At 51.2% G+C, this 18,504-nt stretch overlaps 10 protein-coding genes across 10 annotated transcripts; 4 read left to right on the top strand and 6 right to left on the bottom strand.

Moving 5' to 3' along the window:
* Positions 1 to 635: 635 nt before the first annotated feature.
* CTAM01_09235 (uncharacterized protein) lies at positions 636 to 2,104 on the top strand (the record flags this gene model as incomplete). Its single annotated transcript, XM_060525254.1, has 4 exons — positions 636 to 863; positions 914 to 950; positions 1,026 to 1,476; positions 1,591 to 2,104. The coding sequence occupies 4 exons, from the start codon at positions 636 to 638 to the stop codon at positions 2,102 to 2,104; spliced, it is 1,230 nt and encodes a 409-aa protein (XP_060380198.1).
* Positions 2,105 to 2,245: 141 nt separating this feature from the next.
* On the bottom strand, positions 2,246 to 3,677 carry CTAM01_09236 (uncharacterized protein; the record flags this gene model as incomplete). Its single annotated transcript, XM_060525255.1, has 4 exons — positions 2,246 to 2,727; positions 2,823 to 2,887; positions 2,969 to 3,453; positions 3,525 to 3,677. 4 exons carry the CDS (start codon positions 3,675 to 3,677, stop codon positions 2,246 to 2,248), a joined length of 1,185 nt encoding a protein of 394 aa, XP_060380199.1.
* A 786-nt stretch (positions 3,678 to 4,463) lies between these two features.
* Positions 4,464 to 4,631, top strand: CTAM01_09237 (uncharacterized protein; the record flags this gene model as incomplete). Its single annotated transcript, XM_060525256.1, has 1 exon — positions 4,464 to 4,631. The coding sequence occupies one exon, from the start codon at positions 4,464 to 4,466 to the stop codon at positions 4,629 to 4,631; it is 168 nt and encodes a 55-aa protein (XP_060380200.1).
* A 1,022-nt stretch (positions 4,632 to 5,653) lies between these two features.
* On the bottom strand, positions 5,654 to 6,046 carry CTAM01_09238 (uncharacterized protein; the record flags this gene model as incomplete). The annotated part of the gene is made up of 1 exon (XM_060525257.1): positions 5,654 to 6,046. One exon carries the CDS (start codon positions 6,044 to 6,046, stop codon positions 5,654 to 5,656), a length of 393 nt encoding a protein of 130 aa, XP_060380201.1.
* Positions 6,047 to 6,936: 890 nt separating this feature from the next.
* Positions 6,937 to 8,836, bottom strand: CTAM01_09239 (uncharacterized protein; the record flags this gene model as incomplete). The annotated part of the gene is made up of 4 exons (XM_060525258.1): positions 6,937 to 7,523; positions 7,578 to 8,327; positions 8,385 to 8,582; positions 8,644 to 8,836. 4 exons carry the CDS (start codon positions 8,834 to 8,836, stop codon positions 6,937 to 6,939), a joined length of 1,728 nt encoding a protein of 575 aa, XP_060380202.1.
* A 1,004-nt stretch (positions 8,837 to 9,840) lies between these two features.
* Positions 9,841 to 10,755, bottom strand: CTAM01_09240 (retinol dehydrogenase; the record flags this gene model as incomplete). Its single annotated transcript, XM_060525259.1, has 1 exon — positions 9,841 to 10,755. One exon carries the CDS (start codon positions 10,753 to 10,755, stop codon positions 9,841 to 9,843), a length of 915 nt encoding a protein of 304 aa, XP_060380203.1.
* A 611-nt stretch (positions 10,756 to 11,366) lies between these two features.
* Positions 11,367 to 12,882, bottom strand: CTAM01_09241 (uncharacterized protein; the record flags this gene model as incomplete). The annotated part of the gene is made up of 2 exons (XM_060525260.1): positions 11,367 to 12,500; positions 12,559 to 12,882. 2 exons carry the CDS (start codon positions 12,880 to 12,882, stop codon positions 11,367 to 11,369), a joined length of 1,458 nt encoding a protein of 485 aa, XP_060380204.1.
* Positions 12,883 to 13,689: 807 nt separating this feature from the next.
* CTAM01_09242 (maltose permease MAL31) lies at positions 13,690 to 15,496 on the top strand (the record flags this gene model as incomplete). The annotated part of the gene is made up of 4 exons (XM_060525261.1): positions 13,690 to 14,024; positions 14,084 to 14,479; positions 14,538 to 14,797; positions 14,880 to 15,496. The coding sequence occupies 4 exons, from the start codon at positions 13,690 to 13,692 to the stop codon at positions 15,494 to 15,496; spliced, it is 1,608 nt and encodes a 535-aa protein (XP_060380205.1).
* A 230-nt stretch (positions 15,497 to 15,726) lies between these two features.
* Positions 15,727 to 16,826, bottom strand: CTAM01_09243 (uncharacterized protein; the record flags this gene model as incomplete). The annotated part of the gene is made up of 3 exons (XM_060525262.1): positions 15,727 to 15,970; positions 16,034 to 16,427; positions 16,490 to 16,826. The coding sequence occupies 3 exons, from the start codon at positions 16,824 to 16,826 to the stop codon at positions 15,727 to 15,729; spliced, it is 975 nt and encodes a 324-aa protein (XP_060380206.1).
* Positions 16,827 to 17,255: 429 nt separating this feature from the next.
* Positions 17,256 to 18,179, top strand: CTAM01_09244 (uncharacterized protein; the record flags this gene model as incomplete). The annotated part of the gene is made up of 1 exon (XM_060525263.1): positions 17,256 to 18,179. The coding sequence occupies one exon, from the start codon at positions 17,256 to 17,258 to the stop codon at positions 18,177 to 18,179; it is 924 nt and encodes a 307-aa protein (XP_060380207.1).
* Between the last annotated feature and the right edge of the window lie 325 nt (positions 18,180 to 18,504).

The raw sequence follows: 18,504 nt of genomic DNA on the forward strand, positions 1-18,504 counted from the left end.
GCCTGTAGCAACTAACAACCAACGACATGCAGCATGGGAGAAGCAAACAAACTTCCAACACGATAATCACAAATTGCATGCTCTCTTGACAAGGGTTATCACCAGATTTTGCAGCTCGTTTGCGCTATGCGGACCAATCGAATGGCGATGATTGCATGCTTTCCGCCGGAAATAGGAAGACCCGATATATCTCATGCAAATTAGGCCATATGCCCATAGTTCCAGAAGGCAGGCATCTCGATTTCGCTGACGCCGCAAGATGTGAGCATGGGAAGTACATGCGACATCCAGCAGCTTGGACTTGAAGAAAACCGCTGCAGATGTGGCAGCGGATCAAAACTCCTTGAAATCTGTTGGAGAAGCTTGTCGCGTTCGCTCGCAGATATTTCCGTTTTGGAGCAGCACTCGTGTTGTTGCAGGGGCTCATCAGAATCAAGGTCACTTGGAAAGTTGGGATGCCTCTCCCCGGTTATTGTTGACTTTACCGCACACCTTTGTTCGTCCAAGTCTGAAAGATGGCTGTTCCTGACAGACTTCTATTCTCTCCAGCCTACTAGTCCGACCTCAAGTGCCTTTGAGGCCAGACTTTCCACATCTTGCTGTTTCCTCTCATCTTCCTCTCTTTGTCGTCAGTCATGGAAAGCCCAAATGCCCTCCGAGTTCGTCAGGCTAGTGGCACAACACCGGCTCCAACCATCATCCCTGAAAAGTTTCCCCCTCTCACGTCGTCAGGGGCCACTCTCGTTGCCACGGCGTCGGTGATGCTCTGCTTGACCACATGCTGGACCGTCTTCCGCGTCTGGGCCCGGAAGATCACGAAGATTCCCTACTTGACCGAGGACTATCTTTACTTCACAGCTCAGGTAATTATCAGGCACGTTGAGACAATCCTCCAGCGCTAACTAGTGTTGAGTTGTTATTCTATGGTGCGGCAGCATGCTTCATTCTAGGTATGTAGGGATTCCCTTCAATGCTCAAATAGGCGACGAGAGCGCGGACACTGACTTTGATGTTACGAACCGAAGCTGTAGTAGTAGGCGGCGCAGGCCATGATGTATGGAACCTCAGCGACGAACACAAGTACCACTACTTTCGAATATCGCTCGCCACGCAAGTCCTCTACGCCGCGGCCTTGGGCTTCGTCAAGCTCAGCATCACTTGGATGCTCCAGCGCATCTTCTTTGGTCACTCGACGGCGTTCCGGCTCTTTGCCTGGATTGCCATGGCGCTGTCGGTATGCTGGGCTTTGTACACGGCTCTGATAGGATTTCTCATCTGTCAGCCTGTACAGATGGCATGGGATCCGAGCGTGCAAGGAACCTGCGGCAACCATACCACGGCGTATTCTGCGGTAGCGATCTTCGATGTCATCACTGATATCATTATTGTCGGGCTTCCGATCAAGTTTGTTGCCCAGCTGCAGGTTCGACGAGCGCACAAAATTGCCCTATATGGAGTGTTCTGCGCCGGTTTCATGTAAGTCTTTGGCCGGCAATTCTTTTTCTTCACAGTGATCGGTAAAAAACATGTGGCGGCTAGCAAATCCCTCTGTACGTGAAGAAGAGCTGATCATCTCGTCATACTCGATAGCACGGTTGTCTTCTCCTGTGTGCGACTCTACTATGCTTACAACATCGACTTCATCAACGTCACCAAAGGCTTCGCCATAGCCAGCGTCAGCGGCGTCTTGCAAGCCGGTATCGCTGTCATGGTGGCATCCAGCCCAATGCTCCGTCCCGTCTTCGATCGTACGGTTGGTCGAGTGCTGGGTCTCAGCCTACAAAGTCAACGACGCGGCAACGGAGCGACTTCGAATGCGACTGGCGGCAATACCACTGGCAATAGCGCGGCTGGGCTACACAATAAACACAGCGCTCGATCCGACGGCTTCAAGCAGATGTCGGAAAGCGAAGAGCATCTGGCGTGGGAGTTGAGGAACATGAAGTCCGCAGGAGGTCGAGATAGCTACAACATGGGGACTACGACTACTCAGGTTAACGCGGAAAGGAGCTCAGATGACAGTACAGGCGAAGAGCGAGGGGGCCTGGATAGCCCACGGACTGGGAGGATCATGATCACAAAAACAACCGTAGTCAGTCGCTAGGTTGAGACGTAAACATGCTCGCATCGTCGATAGGGACGAGTGTCTATTGTCCAGTGGAGGTGCATCGAGCAACTGAAGACCTGAAAGAGGAAAGCGAAGTCGCATAACGAATTGAATCTGTTCAGAATTTCGTGTACCTCCTTAGTCTCTTGCTGTCGACTTGACAACCACTTCCGACTTCACCCAGACGTGAATATTTTGCTTACCCCCCTTCCCCTCTTCACTGGAATACCTTTCGATATCAACGTTCCGCCCCTGGCCGTATCGATCATCCGGACCCAGTATTGAGTCCACGCTCTCGTTGTCGCCGAAGCCCTTTCCAGCAGACCTCGTGCCACTCCCGAATCGTCCCTCGCCGCTTCGACCCGCGAGGCTTCCCAAATCCAAATCTGGCGTCTTCAACCCGACCCTGACGGTGTAGTCGGTGCCGCCGATCGTCTTCAAACCGAACCCCAAGTTGGATCCGGTCATGTCTCTGGTGTATGGCCCAGGCCTGCTGCCATTTCGGGATGACCACTTGCTGAGCCAGCCCTTGAAGAGGGGGCGGCACACGGGGATTCCAATGCAGACGAGAGTTACTGCCAGTTCTGCCGCATGCCATATTATCAAGGCAACCGTGTCCTCTGTTGGGTGTTCGTGTTAACGATAAGTATATATGGTGGTACGTGAGGGCAACTGTAGGGAGTGCAGGACCGAGATCTACGTAAGGGTGACTTACTGGTAAAGTTCACACTGCTCAGGTTCCTGAGCTGCAGCGCTCTCAGAATGCCGCATGCGCCAGCGCTATCATGTACATTAGCTTCAAGTCACTCCAACCTGCCGATGTCGAAGGTGTATGCCTTCAACAGTGCGGGTAGCACTCACATGACGCCCAGACTCATGCTCAAATTGATGAGCAACTTCTCTCTCTTCGGCATCTGAACGTTCCACAATAACGCCCACGGCGTAACAGCGTACCAAAAGTCGACGACGACGCTCCAAGCTCCCGCAGCCGTCGATATGGGGCCGGGGTCGATCGGGCAGCTTCCGTCGGGGATCAGCCGGTCCCACAGGAAGTTGATCGGCGTACACGAGAACCAGAAGACGAGAAGCGAGGCCAAGGCGATGAGGAACAAAATGACGACGGGGGCGATGACAAGAACCTGGTGCAGGCGAGTGTTCACAAGGCGGAGGAGGAACAGTGCTAGGGAGGCTTTGGACACGACGATGGCGGATACGAGGATTGTGCTGCCGATTGCCTCGTATAAAATCGCTTTTGGCACGTTGTCCATCTCAAGTTCTAGGATATTCCTGCCAAAGCCGTAGAAGGAGGAGATTGTGAGCATGACATCGTAGGCGACGAAGAGGAGCTGAGTATGAAAGTGTCAGCCAAGGTCTGCGAAGCAGCTGTGTTTGGTTATCTGTAAACCATGGCACTCACGAAAGTAAGGTTGAAGAAGTGGTCGTCTACGCCGTAGGCTTGAAGGATGACAAGTCGAGTATACAATCGCAGCAGCACGAAGAAGAAAGCAAGACCCGTCAAGCCCCAAAGAACGGCCAGCGCCATGGGCGCATCGCCGCCTGGTCCTATCATGATCCGTCCTGCGTCGATCTTGCAATCGAGTCAAATGTGGAAAGACAGAAAAGACGATAACGCGGGATCCAGACGGGATCCGGTTTGGGGCACCTCACAATTAAAGGTTCCGATTCATCTCCCTAAATCTTGTTCTCCTCCACGAGTCAATTTCAACGGGGACCAGCGATTGGTGGTAGCGAATCTGGAGAGGTCGCAAGGAGGGTCGGAGTCTTTGAGGTCCTGGCTTGAAGGATTCGGAACTTGGCAGTTGAATGGGCCTCATCTTTTTGAGTCCCGTCGAGGCCCCTGGGCGAGACGACTTGACAGGTCGATCATTGACCGAAACAAGACATCGGAAGGCTTATTGTGGATGGATTCTGCGGCGTACCCATGGCTTAATTCAAACGAAGGGCAGAGGAGATCGTCACTATCCACAAGGGGGCCATAACAGCTAGGTCCACAGCCACGTCAAAGCACGCACGCGGTAACTGGGTCTTGTCCAACAGGAGTTCTCGCAAAGGCGCGCTAGAACCATAGATGTTCCAACGGCCATCAACAATTTCTCCACCCATCGCGATTTCGTCAACGTTTCCGCTGGCCACGCGAGGAAAGGAGAGTTAAAGACCCATCAACTTACGACTGACACGAACGTGCAGCTAAACATAGGAACAGTTGGCATGTCATCACAGTGTACAAATGAAGAACGCAGAGACTCGGACTGTGGACCGCAACTCGTGGCCAGGTTACACCGCAAATGCTGGGCTTTCAGGGGCAGTCTAGGCATGAGGTCTGCTGGCCCCCATCATGATCCGGAGCCAGGAACAGTTGTGTCGAATGTTGCATCGTCTGAACTCGCGTAAACATAACAAGGATGACTATGAGCTACTGGTTGTTAGTGCATCTTGGTCAGGCTTCCTAATTCTCCGAACACAGCATTTGCAAATGCCGATGGAAAGCATCGAGCTAGTGTAGAACGAAGCCAACCATCAAAAATAAGTAGTATCACCATTGTTCGAGACTATCTCTAGAGCAAAGTCTGAATAGACCGTAAGAGATAGTTGCCTCAAATCATGTCTTTAGCCTCCCACACACCCGGAGCTGGAAGCCCTATTCGGCCGCGCTGCTCCGAAAGCGACGTGCCTAGTCGGTGTGACCCGTAGCGGCCACTGTCAACCACTCAAGTTGTTGCCTACCAGACCGAGATGCGACTGGGAGGCGATCCGGTTTGCGACGAGGAGGTCCGAGAGCGAGTCCACGGCCCGCTGCCGTGTTTCCTCGGACCCCACAGACTGGTGAATGTTCCTGAATTTCTGCCCTTTTCCCCGGCCTTATCCATGTAAATGTTGTCAAAGGGCATCGTTTTTCGGATGGCGAGTACTTTAGCCACAAGTGCTTTATGACTTCCCAAAGGCCTTTTGTTAGTGCTGATTCGAAGGGTAGCATGATACTCGCATATCACTACGTATATCACAGCAATTGCCGAAGGGTGCATTGCAATCTCCGCAGCGAAGATATGGTGTACCGCATGCTAATCCCGGCCTGCCCAATCCTTCAACAGCATTCGCTGATTGCATGGACGGAGCCAGGATCCTCATCCAAGACAACATCCATGCATCCTGTCGCAGTCACCTGTCTCTCATAACAATGCTGCTCCTGCTGAGCACTCATGTGGCACGCCTGCTTCTTTCTATCATCAATTTCGTCTCGGTACAAATGGACTGATGTGGTTTGCTGATCTGGAGGCAAGATGCTATGCGCTGGGCCGTAGCATTAATACGCGTGGATGCATCGCCTGTGGCATATGACGAGTCACTCCGTGAGGATCAAGCCTTTTCATATTTCCAATCACGAGCTACTGATATCCGCCTTTCGCTAAAGCTGTGTTGAAATTATCGATCACAGAATGACGGTAATTTCATCGTCACGAAAGTGCAATCTTTCCTAGACCATTTGCCGAGTCTTCTTATGGCTCTAGAAAGTTGCGCGTCCTTCCACTAGACTTGCTGAAACTCGATATTGACCTTGTTCGCACCCTTTGAGGTGTCGACTATTCCTGCCCATGCCTTGGTTGAAAGATGCATGGTAGCATCAGCTGACTTTTTGCCGACGGGGTTGTTGGAAAAGTCAACTACTTTGACCTGAATCGTACCCGATTTGCAGGCAAGCGGAAGCGAACTGATACACCGTACTAGATACTGCCTTCCACATGCCGCCCCATTGTCCCAAAGTCCGTCACCAACAGAAACGAATAAGTCGTTGGGAGGGAATTGATCCCGGCTATTGCCGTTACACCTGGTTGGTAAATAGGGTACGGACCAAGAACCAGCAGTGCCGACATCAGCGCTGGCAAGTGGAGCTAAGATGCTGAGCAACAAGGAAAATCTCATTTTGCTTTGGAAAGATGGTGTGAGTACTAGTGTACGAGATGGGGCGCAGGAAATCTTACAAAGAGCAAAGGGCCTGTTCCACAGAACAGTTTCGATTTCGACAGTATTCCGAACTTAGTCTGTACGGATAGTTTGGCATGAATATAAGGTGGCGAGCCAGTATTTATGGTTGAATCTCCTCCGTGGCTGTGGAATGTCTTCCCAGGGACTTGACCCATTTCCATCATTTCTCTGTACGGAGTATTAGTTGCGCCGCCCAAAGATTCATAATCACGCAGGCTACTCAGACAATTACGGAGTAAGCCAAGATGAGATGTTGACTCATCAATTGAAATAGATGCCCATACCAAACACTCAAAACGAAGTTGTAATTTGGATAAGTTACCTCAAAAACTTTGTTTCCTGCCGGTGGGAGGAATCGCCTGAGGTGTCATGGGAAGGCGAAGCCACGGCAATCATAAACCCGAACTAATCTAAGCAATTGGCTTCTTTGAAAGATGAAGCGTGGCACTGGCAGTTGAGAAAACCTTGTTGCGCACAAGGCAGGCAATTGTGGCCATGGGTCTTGAATCGCGTTATGATATATAACAATAACAACAAGCTGAATTTGTTGCTGAGTGGCGACATAGAGACACCATGATAATTGAAACGAGCTATTCCCCGAAGTGAAGACAAAAAGGGAGCCGTGAAAAGTCATCGAGCTACTAAAAGCATGCTACCTTAGTCACCAAGTATTGCTGCCGAGTCTCTAAGATCGTTGCGAAGCCCACAACACTAGGAACGAAACGGAGAAGAACCATCTCGAAGTCCTTCAGGTCTTTGATGTGTTATCAATAGGTTCTGCTAGTTACACATTGAAAATCGTGAGCTTGGCCCTTTACATAGTGGCCTCAGTGATATGGCTCAAGCCAACTGAACCCCCTGAACAAGAACATTGCGCAAGCTATCGCAATGAAGGCAACAAGCAACTTTAAGAACATTAAAATTGGGGTTGTGCATCGGTGTGAGAGTTGACCCAAGCACCTGGACCGGGGCTCAAGAGAAACACGCTCAGAAAATGCCAAGCCGCTCTCCAGCATTGCCATTTTCCTCTCCATACCCATCTGATACTCTTCATCAGCCAACCTGTCAGCCCCCAAAGTCGACTGACTGCTCGTGTCTGGCGATCCGAACCTCTCATCGACTTGAGGGTTGCTGAGTGTGGCATTCGAGTCTAGCACAAACACTTCGTTGGCAAAGAAGTCGCGCACTCCATCCTCCCACTTCGTCTTTTGCGCATAAAAGTTGATCAACTTGATGGACTTGTCGATGGCGTCTCGGGCGCCAATGATGTGGTTAAAGGAGTCGAGGTCCCTGGGGCTTCGGGGTTGCTTGGACTCATCATAGTGCGCATGGCGCTTGGATTGGCCAGAATAGGTGTGGAAGGTGATGATAGGCCCTAGTCTAGCAAACTTGCCGGGCTTGAACCTGAAGAAGCCTGTGACGGGTAAGTCAGCGTGAGATATCAGGATGTGGCTCGTAGGGCTCTCACCTTCGCTATCTCTGCCATCCAGATCTCCTTGGTTGGACAGGCGACGCAGTGTGTGCCCCACCGCGTACGAATCTTGAACCATATGTAGACAGTGACCAAAGGCACGCTTGGATATGTTTGCCTTCCGGTAAGAAGGCGTTCTGCCCAAGAATAGCTGTCTCAGGCTTGCGTCTCCAGAGGGATCAGAGTAGCTGGAGAAACGGGTCGGGAATCGGCCAGCAAGGCTGTCAGTCTCCTTCACATTCTGAATACCGATTGCGAGCTTGTAGATGATTTCCAACCAAGAAAGCATGTTTGCCTTGGTCTCGTGCGGATCTTCATTCGATTGGGCGGCCATTGCGTGGAAGAATTGCAAGTCTCCAAAGTGGCTCCTCTGCGTGAGACTGCTAGGAGAGCCGGCGTAGAAGTCTCCTAGAAACTTTTCGCCCAGTGCCAGCTCGCTGTTGCTCTCTCTTGAGTCTTCGAATAACAGACATAGCGGGTCATCGCTCCAAAGGAGACCACGCATGTACTCCCATTGGGTGGCGTCGAGATTGTTGTACTCGGTTCCCTTAGGGAAGCGCATCCTGGATGCGATGAAGGCGGCAATGGCAATGTCTTCATGAACTGGGTCTCGAATCTTGATACCAAGTGGGCCATTGAATCCAATTTCGAAGGCTGCGTGAACGTCACTGTTGATCTCGTCGGATGAGTTGGTGTCATCAAACATTTCGTTTGCCGAATTCTCGGCCAAGTAGACCTCGACATGGCCTGAAAAGTTTGTTAACAATGAGAGAGACGGCGCGGACCCGGAGACTAGAATAGTACCTGTAAAGGGGTGGCCGGTGAGGTTGTAGTCCAGCACTTGGCAAGACACCAACTTGGGATTGCTCGACTTCGTCCGCAGATAGTTGTCGTTCCATCTGCCATAAGGATCACAGAACTCTACTTTGAATGAGAGGGCATTGTCAGGATCAGAAGGGTGGTACAGCTCGTACACGACCTCTCCCTGGCTGCCCGAGAATCCTACATTGCATTATCAGCTCTCAATCATTGCCAGTAGCCAGAATAGAGTCTTGTTACATACCAAAGCTGTCGTTCAGTTGAATCAAGGCTTCAGCTCCGGCTTTGATTGTATTTGGAGGGCATCCCTTGGCCCAAGAACCTAGAATGGCTTTCGACCGGTCAAGTGCAAAATCGACTTTGGTTTTGTTGTAAATGTAAATAAACGACTCATAGCCGCTGGCTGGCGTGAAGATGGGCTCTTGCTGATCGGCCATTGTTGAGAATAAGTGATGCCAGGACTGTGTTGATAAGGAGATTATTAGATATATCTCGTAAAAGGACTTCCCCTTGATTTTATATCAATTCTCTAGACGAGGTACGACCAGGGAATAGAAGCTACAGATATATCTTGTGATCGCGTCGCAGTCCTCAAGCACCGCCGAATGACCGCTTGCACCTTCCATGCTGACGATGGACCACGGTCTAGGGCCTCGAAGTTTGAGCTGAACATCAGCTCGTTCCCCATTTGGGACTCGACGGTTCCCACAATGATAATCAGATCTCGGCCGTGGACCAGTGCAGTGACACCATTCGACCGAGAAGCAGCTAAAGTATGTAACCGCCGGCAAAATTGTGCTAGTGACAGATACCGATTGCGGGCGTGGCGATTACCTGCGCTCCTATTTGAGCGGCCGAGGCTCAACTTTTCCATCTTTAGCAGAGCTGAGCAAACCCAATTTGGATATCTCTGCGGCAAGTCCACGAATCAACTCTAGGGCAAGAGGTTTCCGGACGATCATCAAGCCAATTGGGGACCCCGGTAAGTGGGTTGTCGAAGGTCTGGACTCCAACAAGCAGCACCGCGCCAGTGGTTCTGGGACTGGGGCCCAACAGGGGTCGTCTGCGGCCTTCGATAGTGCCGACAGCCTCACATCCCTATTCCATATTAGGATCCAATGCTCTGATTTGAGTTACGCTCCGGCATGTCCTTCCAGTCCTATGGATAGAACGGTGTGTTCGCACTGCTAGTATCAGCTGTAGGCTATCAAGACGATCGTGTGTGATCAACATTTCCAGCGGTAAGTACGGTTCGAAAAGACCCTGCAGAGTGGCGGGCTGAAGCATGAACAAGGTCCTCAAAACATGACAAGTCAAATTACGACCAATTGTTACAATGACATTATGTGTTTCATATGGACTTGAATGGATACAATCTTACAGAAAGTCCCGCGACGGCGTTGCTCAAATTGAGTTCACATGCCTTGGTGGCGACACTACCTCAAACATAGGGCTCTAGCTCTTTCTCCGTCCATTTCCACAAGCTCTCTGCGAGCTCTTCATTCAGTGCGTTCTTAGAGTCTTTGCCCTTCACACCCACAGGCCAGTAGAACACACCCGTCTCGGCATCCGGACTGACCGAGGCCCACAGCTGGTTCAGCGCACCCTTCGATACGGGCGTTGACACAAGCCAGGTGACGATGCCTGCGATTGGCTTCACGAGAGGGTAGCTGGCGATTGGGCCGCTGACGAGATTCGTATTGACAGCACCTGGGTGGATTGAGATGCAGCGGATTTCAGGGTATCGCTTAGCAAGGGCCTTGGAGTGATGAATGTTTGCCACCTTGGACGCGCCGTAACGCGCCCAGGTGCCCGTGGAGGCCATGTCGGTCTTGAAGTCGTCAAAGTTGTAGAGGTTGCTCGGAACCCAGTTCTCGGCCGCCGAGGAGAGGGAGATGATGCGCACGTCCTTATCGGGGCCGACCTTGGCGGTGTGCTGCAGCGTCGGCAGGAGGAGCTTGGTGAGAAGAGCATGTCCCATATGGTTCGTGCCGAACTGGATCTCGTAGCCCTCCTTTGTTACACCGGGCGGCCAGGCCATGATGCCGGCATTGTTCATGAGGATGTGAAGGAGCTGCGACTTCGACTGGAATTCCTTAGCAGCACGCTTGACGCTCTCAAATGACGTCAGGTCGATCTCCAGGAACGAGATGGGGGCCGCGTCTGGCACTGTCTTCTTGATGTCCTCAATTGCGGCCAATGCTTTGGACTCATTTCTAGCTCCGAGATAGATGTGGGCTGGCTTGTGCTTGCTGAGCTGGGTGATTGTTTCCCTGCCGAGGCCGATATTGCCTCCAGTAACGAGGATGATCTTGCCTGCGAGGTCAGGAATATCCTTAGCGGCGAAGCGCACCATTGTGGTGATGTTTCGATAGGTGAATTTCAGTGATGGGGATCTAGCAGTGTGAAGATGGAGAGAACCACCAAATGCCAGGCTGTTGAGGTGGCTTAGATAGTGAAATAGTTCACCCGACGCCGCCGTTCAGGAGGGAGCAAGGGCGAAGACGTAATTTAAGCCTAGACTCAAGCGGGGTTGGCTGAAACTTAGCTTCTGAAAGCCGGCGGAGCCCGAATACCGTAGGCGGACTTGCGGAGAATGTGGGCCCCGATCCGGCACATTGGCACCTTTGCGGCACAGTCGCCGGCCGGAGTAAGCCGGCCTTACACCGATCGGGCTCCGGTTTTGCTTACCCGGATAGGTGGGTATATGATCACATGATGATTACGAACAGAATTGACTAGATTTCATTCTTTAGTTCAACATATTGCTAGTGACAGCAACCTTCCGGTCACCAAATGGTCCTCTTGTAACCCATACTCCCGCCGCAGAGATACACATGCTTTACTCCCGAAGAGCGTCTATGGCTGATGCATTAGGTCACACTTGAAGACTGCAAAGCCACTGATTATCCAAAAAATCTTGGATTTGATAATTCTGCATTTTGTTAGACTACAGATCCCAATTGTCTACTTTCTATTTGCGAAGTCTCTATCGATAGGCTGTAATATCACCCTGCGGTAGCTCGTCAAAGCAGGCGAGCCGCTGTCCGTGACTTCCAGTATCAAGTGCAGCGGCAGGCCTCGCTCCAGGGGAATCTTTTCTCTGACCACAATGCAAGACTTCTCTGCCGGCGCAATCTTAACCTCCACCTTACTTCCCCCATCGTTGAGAGCCTTGATCTCAATGTCAGACACCTCCAGTCCGTGATAAGTCTGTAGTGAGCTTGGCTCGCGGTACTGATACCACTTAAAGCTGAGTTGGTCACCATCAGGGTCGTAACTCTCCGACGCATCGAAAGTAACCACGCCTCCGGCATCGGCTTCGATATGAATGGGCGTCAGGTCGGAATCGCCATTGACAACCGCGACGGGATGATGGTTGACCTTGCTGAAATCGGACGTCAAAGTCCACTGCATACGTGCGGCAAAGTCGTCCTGGAAAGCATTTCTCCACCTCCAGATGGTCGCCTGATTGGACCTGTGCGGCTTGCCATCTACACCTGTTACAGTGTCGATTGCGTCTGCAAAATGACCCCTAGAAGAAAGCCCCTTTGAGCTCACGTTCACCGGGATATAGCGGCCACCCCAAGATCCATACAGAGGCTCTTCTGGAACGCCCAAACCATTTTGAATGAGATAAAGGAACGTGGGCGTGTCCCCCTCGATAATAAACTCAAAATCTGGGTACGCGGCGCCCAAAGGACCAATCTGAACGTTTTGTTTGACCCATTCGTGAGTCACCTTCGAGTCGTCGGGACCACCCACATCGCCAGAGCAAGGAGCCGAAATACCAGTCCAAGCGGCAGCTTGGTATTGGTTCCAGCCGTGAACGGAGCAAATGTAGAAGATTTCGGGATACTGTTGGCGAATCCAGCCTCCGCAATCATCTTGATCAGAAATCGTGTAGACACGCAGCTTCTGTCGCAGTTTAGCTGCATCCGGCCGGTCACGGATCTTGTTGAGGACTTGGGCAAGCACATTGACGCCGCCCCAGACGAGAACCCAGAGAGGGTCTTCTACGGGAGCCGTCAATCGCTCGAGAAGAAGTTCACCTCCTTCACTAAGCGGTATATCGTCACCGACTGCTTCCATACCATAAACCTGAGGAATCGCTCTGTCAGAAAACCATATGCCGATTTCGGAGGCGAATATTACTTACTGGAGGACCAGACTTGATCAGGTCTCTCACGCTCTGCGCCGACGGGTACAGGGAGTCTGTAGGGGCATGGGCGTTGAGGTTATCAACTACTTTCTCGTATGCATTGACAATCTCATGGAGATTTTGCGGCGCGACCTTGTTCTTGAGCCATGTTGAAGTGACGGCAACTACCCCTTCTGTGCGAAATTGATTGGAATATGTGAGATATCTGCAGAAGGATTCTGCATCATCAGGTTCGTTGGTAATATCGGTCAGAATGAAGACACGCGGTTTTGACGGAAATGCATTGAGGGCTGCTGCACCTCGAGTCGTTGATGATGCCATGGAGGATAGATAAAGGCGCTCGGTTGTAGTCGGACTTGGGCCAGAGGTAATACTTGATGTTGAACTCGGAACTCGGCTTCCGACCTGGTCAGACGATCGCAGCCTGATGTTTGGATGTTGTCGTCTCTTAAGGTCGTTCTCAACAGGTTGCGAACGGATAAGATTACCGAAGCCAGCTAAGGTATTATTGACCCAAACTCTAAAGCCCGATGTCAGCTGGAAAACGGACTCTATTCAACCGCTCGACTTCCTCTAAATAGGTAGCTCGAGGCTCGCGTGAGATATTTGCCGAGAGGGAGGGCCAAGGATTCGTGTGAAGAATTACGGGGAAGCTAACTGACACCTGATTCAAACCAGTTTGGACCATCCGGAATAGGCAATGCGAACCACCGGCGAACCCCTCACGGATGACGACCTAGCACCAAAGAGGAACCCAGAGCCTTAGAACCCCAAGTCAAGCAATGTGGTTTTCTTGGATGAATCTTACCCAGTACCACCTCCGCATAAATCGATCCCCACGGGGACATTGTCATAGTAAATGTCGGTCGAACGGTTTCCAGGAACCGCGCCGTTGGGCCCCTTCTCCACAAGCGCCCCCAAACCCCAGGAAAACTGTGTTCGCCATGATCCTGGGGTAAAGTCTCTTCGTGCGGTTGCTTGATGATTTCGAATCATGTATTAAAAGTCCCCAACAACCCTCATCTCTGTTTACAGTAACCCACACCGGCACCGGCCTCTGAACAAGGTAGAATCACCACTCTCTTTTCGCTCTTTGACTCACCATCCATGAGACAATAATCCTGCGTCATGGCGAATTACGACGACGGCTATGCAGCCGAAAAGGTTGACTCCCAACATGATGCCAAACACCTCGAAGTCAGTGTCGACTCTCAGCTAGCACTTGCTGCCGACTTTGAAGACCATGAGATGGGCATCTGGAAGTCGTTTGTCCGTTACCCATGGGCATGTGCTTGGTGTGTTTACGCCTGCTGGACTATCATCCTACTCAGCTTCGACGTTCAGGCTGCAGGTGCGGTTGTGGGGATTCCCGAATTTCGCAAGGACTTTGGTTACGAATTCAACGGAGACTATGTCCTTCCAGCTATCTGGCAGTCTGCCTTTAGCGGTGCACCTATCGCCACGTAAGCCTGAGACTTGACGATTACGGTATTATGCAAGTAATACTAACTTCATCCTGCAGTGCCGTGATTTCGTCGATTGCCTCCGCCGAGCTCGCTGATTATATTGGCCGAAAGAAAGTACTGGCCCTCGCCCTCGTCATCTCCTTCATTGCCGTTGCCATTGAGTTCATCGCAACGACCAACCCAGTCTTCTTTGCCGGAAAGCTCCTAAATGGTTTCATGGTTGGTGCTGTTGGCACTATCATGGTAAGCTACATTGGAGAAATTACACCGCTAGCTCTCCGCGGTATCTTCACTTGCGGAGTTGGTGTTGCCTACGGAATTGGTCCTCTCGTTGCTTTCATTGTTATCAACTACACTGGCACCGTCGAGTCTCGCTGGGCCTACCGTACCGTTTTCTGCTGCCAATTCGGCTTTGCTGGAGTTTCAGCAATTCTTTGGCCGTTCATGCCTGAGTACGTTCCTAATCCTTTGCGCAGACCATACATCTCTGAATTGACTAACCTACCTTAGGTCTCCGTGGTGGCTAGTATCCAAGGGGAAGAAGGACGAAGCCCTTAAGAGTCTTGGGAGACTTGGACACTCTGGTAATGAGGGCAGAGCGAAACTCGCTCTTATTGAGCGTACATTGGATGAAGTGAAAGCCGAAACAGACGGTGTCACCTACCTGGAGTGCTTCAAGAAGTCAAACTTGAGGAGAACCATCATCAGCATCATGCCTCTATGCATTCAGAGCTTCAGCGGAATCGCCTTTGTTGCCAGCTATTTCACTTGTCAGTATCCCGCCTTCTCACAACTCTATATTCGAGGCATCATTCCTCATTAAAGCAACGATACTAACAATTCGCTCTTTAGACTATCTTCAGCTCGCCGGTTATTCTACTTCGATGAGCTACCAGCTTCAAATTGCTCAGCCCGTTCTGTCAATTGTTGGCAACTTGATGGCCGCCGCTGTGATTGACAAAGTCGGCCGAAGAAATCTTACGTTCTACGGTTTGGCCATTCTCACAGTCTTCCTCTTGATTACAGGCGGATTGGGAACGGGCACCAGCCAGCCCATGATCAAAGGAACCGTCGCGTTCATTCTCATCTACAGCTGGTGGTACAACGTCTCCATCGGATCTACCGCCTTTTCTCTGCTTGCCGAAGTGTCGACCTCTCGTCTGAGAGCTAAGACCGTCGCCATCGGATATGCATCGCAAAACTCCATCAACGTTATGTGGCAATTCGTTATCCCGTACATGTTCAACCCGGACAAGGCCAACCTCGGCGCCAAGATTGCCTTCATCTTCGGTGGCTTGTGTCTCTTTTCCCTGGCATATCTTTGGCTCTTCCAGCCTGAGACTGGCGGTCGCTCCTACGAAGAGCTTGACGAAATGTTCGCAAAGGGCGTCCCAGCGAGGAAGTTCAAGTCGTACAAGACGACTGTGCAGTTGCGAAATGAGACATCTGCACAAGATGGAAGTCATTGACGTGGCTCACGAAAAGTGATACCTTACAGTCAGCCAGAGCTATATATCATTTGGATACCTGGAATAATATCTTTGCAGGATTATTAGTAAAAAAAACTAGCGATTAATTCAAGTAATTGGTTTCAACTCCTCATGGTCAATGCTGGCAAGCTGATGGATTGTGGGACAATTTGTTCTTGCGAATTCAACCGTCGAAGCCTTTGCACAAGCTCAAGTTCCGTTCCTTGGGGTTAATGTAACAGTGTTTCCTTCTGCGCATTTCTGAGACTTTCCTGAAGCCAGTAAGGCCAAGCGCGTATCGCCGTCGCTCTGGCGTACTCCCCTGGCAAGTAAACATGGCCGCTACGGCCAGACACAATCTGCTTGAAGATGGCATCTACAACTGGTTCCGGCTCAAGTATCTTTGATTTGAAGGGGCCCGAGCTGTGCACCTTTTCGATCAAGGCTGTCTTTATGTAGGTCGGATGAATGATACTATTGACGTGCTCAAATTAGTCTTTTGCAGCTTGCTAGCTTGTCATTTTTGTGATTGCTCACCTTGTGCGCACTCTCGGTGCCTTATACCGATGTCTGATCTCCTGAGCCAATCCTTCATGAAGTCCCAGAGCGCCCATCTTGGAACATGAGTAGTCCACGTTGTGTACGCCCGTCACAAAGCTCGCCATACTTGCGACTGTGACGACATGGCCATGGTTGTTGTGGATCATCGAGGGTAAGAATTCTTTGATCAGGAGGAAGCTGGCAATGATGTTGACGTCAAAAACGTGACGAATTTGTTCCTCGGTCTCGTCTAGAATCGAGGCTATCTTCATGACGCCTGCATTGTTCACCAATACCGTAGGGTCACCGTGATCTTGACGGATTTGGCTTGCGACCTCCTTGATCGACTTGCTTGATGTGATGTCCACTTCGTAGAAGTACGCGTTCGACGCTGACTGCAGCTTTAGCGGAAATACTCATGAGAGATAGTTCAAGAACGCAGGCCAGACTTACGTAGCGGAGTTCTCGGCGGAACAATATCGAGACTTATGACTTTGATACAATTCTTGGCCAGCTTGCGCACCAGCTTGTCTCCAAGGCCTCCAGATCCACCGGTAACTACGACGAGCTCCCTTCGCCAGTCGTAGTTATCTTGAGTGAAGTTGTTAAGAGTCGCTTGACTCAGGAGACCATTGGTCTTTCGAAGGGTTGCTATACCGAGCAGCAAGGCCAGAACGAATCTCGGCCACCCACGCCGGAAGACTAACTTCAGGATGCCTGGCGTTTTGAAGTTTTGGAACAGCTCGATAAGCTTCACAGATAACGCGGACTGGGCAGTCGAGGAAGACATTGTCACTGAAGCTGTCCAAAATCGTCAAAGGAGAGGTATTAGGCCAGTCGCCTGATGCTATTCGCCAAACATCCTCTGCCCTATATCCTTCGGATCGACGGATGGACAGCAAAGCCGGCGGGCAATAACCGCTCTCCGTCTGATACTTCCCCGCAATTGCAACGTCCACTTAGGTTCAGGATAGCTCCCTCACCATGTAACACCTCCGCATAACAAGCCGAGGCTCAATTGAGTCCGTGCAAATGGTCGTGCGACATTTATGCATGCCTAGAAACCGAGATGCCATTCGACCCTGTGGTTCGCCGAGCAAGAAACCACGACATACCTGGATGAGTCTCGCGTTAATCAACATCGAACGCGAGCTCGCATAAGACTCTTTTTGAGGACCTGAGACTCCTCCACTGTCACGAAGCCTCAGACGATATCAGCATGGGCTACACTATCGAAGATCGGTTCATCACGTCTAGCCGGAATGGCCAAAAGATTGCCATTTCCATATACAAGCCCGATGGAATAAAACACCCTGCACCCGTCATCGTGATGGGCCACGGCATCGGCGCCATCAAGGCCGCCGGCCTCGCCCCTTTCGCAAGCCACTTCACTGCCGAGGGCTACACTGCCGTTACATTTGACTACCTAGGCTTTGGCGAGAGCGAAGGCTTCCCACGGAACGTTCTCGATGTCGGGAACGAGCTGCAAGACTTCCGCGATGTCATCAAGTGGGTTCGGGAGCCGGATCAGAGCACGTGGGTCGACTCATCACGAATCGTTGCGTGGGGAAGCAGCTTTGGCGGCATGCACACCACCGCTCTCATGGCCGAAGATCACGAGCTGGCAGCCGGTATAGCGCAGTGTCCGCTCGTTGACGGGTTGGCTGGTGTGATGCAGATGCCGCTGCTCCGGTCTTTGAGACTGGCGACAACGGCTGCTGCTGATATCGTCGGTTCGTATATTCTAGGAACCAGGGAGCCGAAGTACGTCGACCTCATTAGCGATGGTTCCACCACGGCTGTCATGGCTTCACAAGAGGCTTATGATGGTTGGAATCGCTTATCGCCTGGTGACGGACGAGACTGGCCTAATGTGATCGCTGGGCGGTCTCTTCTCAACATCATGATAAATCGGCCGCTGTTACACATACACAAAAGCACTCGCCCATATTTAGTTGTTCTTCCCACATGGGACAATGAAGCATCCTTAGGTGCTGCGGAGGACTGCGTTAAACGTGCTCCTTTTGGAGAAGCGTTGAGGGTTGATGGTGGTCACTTTGATTTATACAAGGGGGGAATCGCGTTCGAGAAGAATATTGCTGGGCAAAAAGAGTTTCTTAGACGTGTACTGAATGCTAAGTGAGTAATTTTCTACCTTAATGTCTCTCTTAGGTTGAGCGCAGTTGAAGGAGTCGAACTTTTGATACTTCTGGCGTCAAAGGCAGTAAGTCAACATACCCACTTCCTGGCACCCCCCTGTTTCTGGCACCACAAAAACGATGGGATCACAACCCAACCTCCTCATTACTATTAACTATTGATCCTCAACCACACCCACTACAATACAGCTGCCAGCCTCACTAGGGCATTCAGAGTCGCTGGATTCAGCCGTGATAACCTCCTTTTCACCCGCTTCGATTTGAGCCCGATGGATATCCCTGATGTTCGCGAACTTCGTATTGGGATCG

The sequence above is a fragment of the Colletotrichum tamarilloi genome (genome assembly GCF_030869305.1).
Source record: "Colletotrichum tamarilloi strain Tom-12 chromosome Unknown Scaffold_35.1, whole genome shotgun sequence".
Lineage (NCBI taxonomy): Eukaryota > Fungi > Ascomycota > Sordariomycetes > Glomerellales > Glomerellaceae > Colletotrichum > Colletotrichum tamarilloi.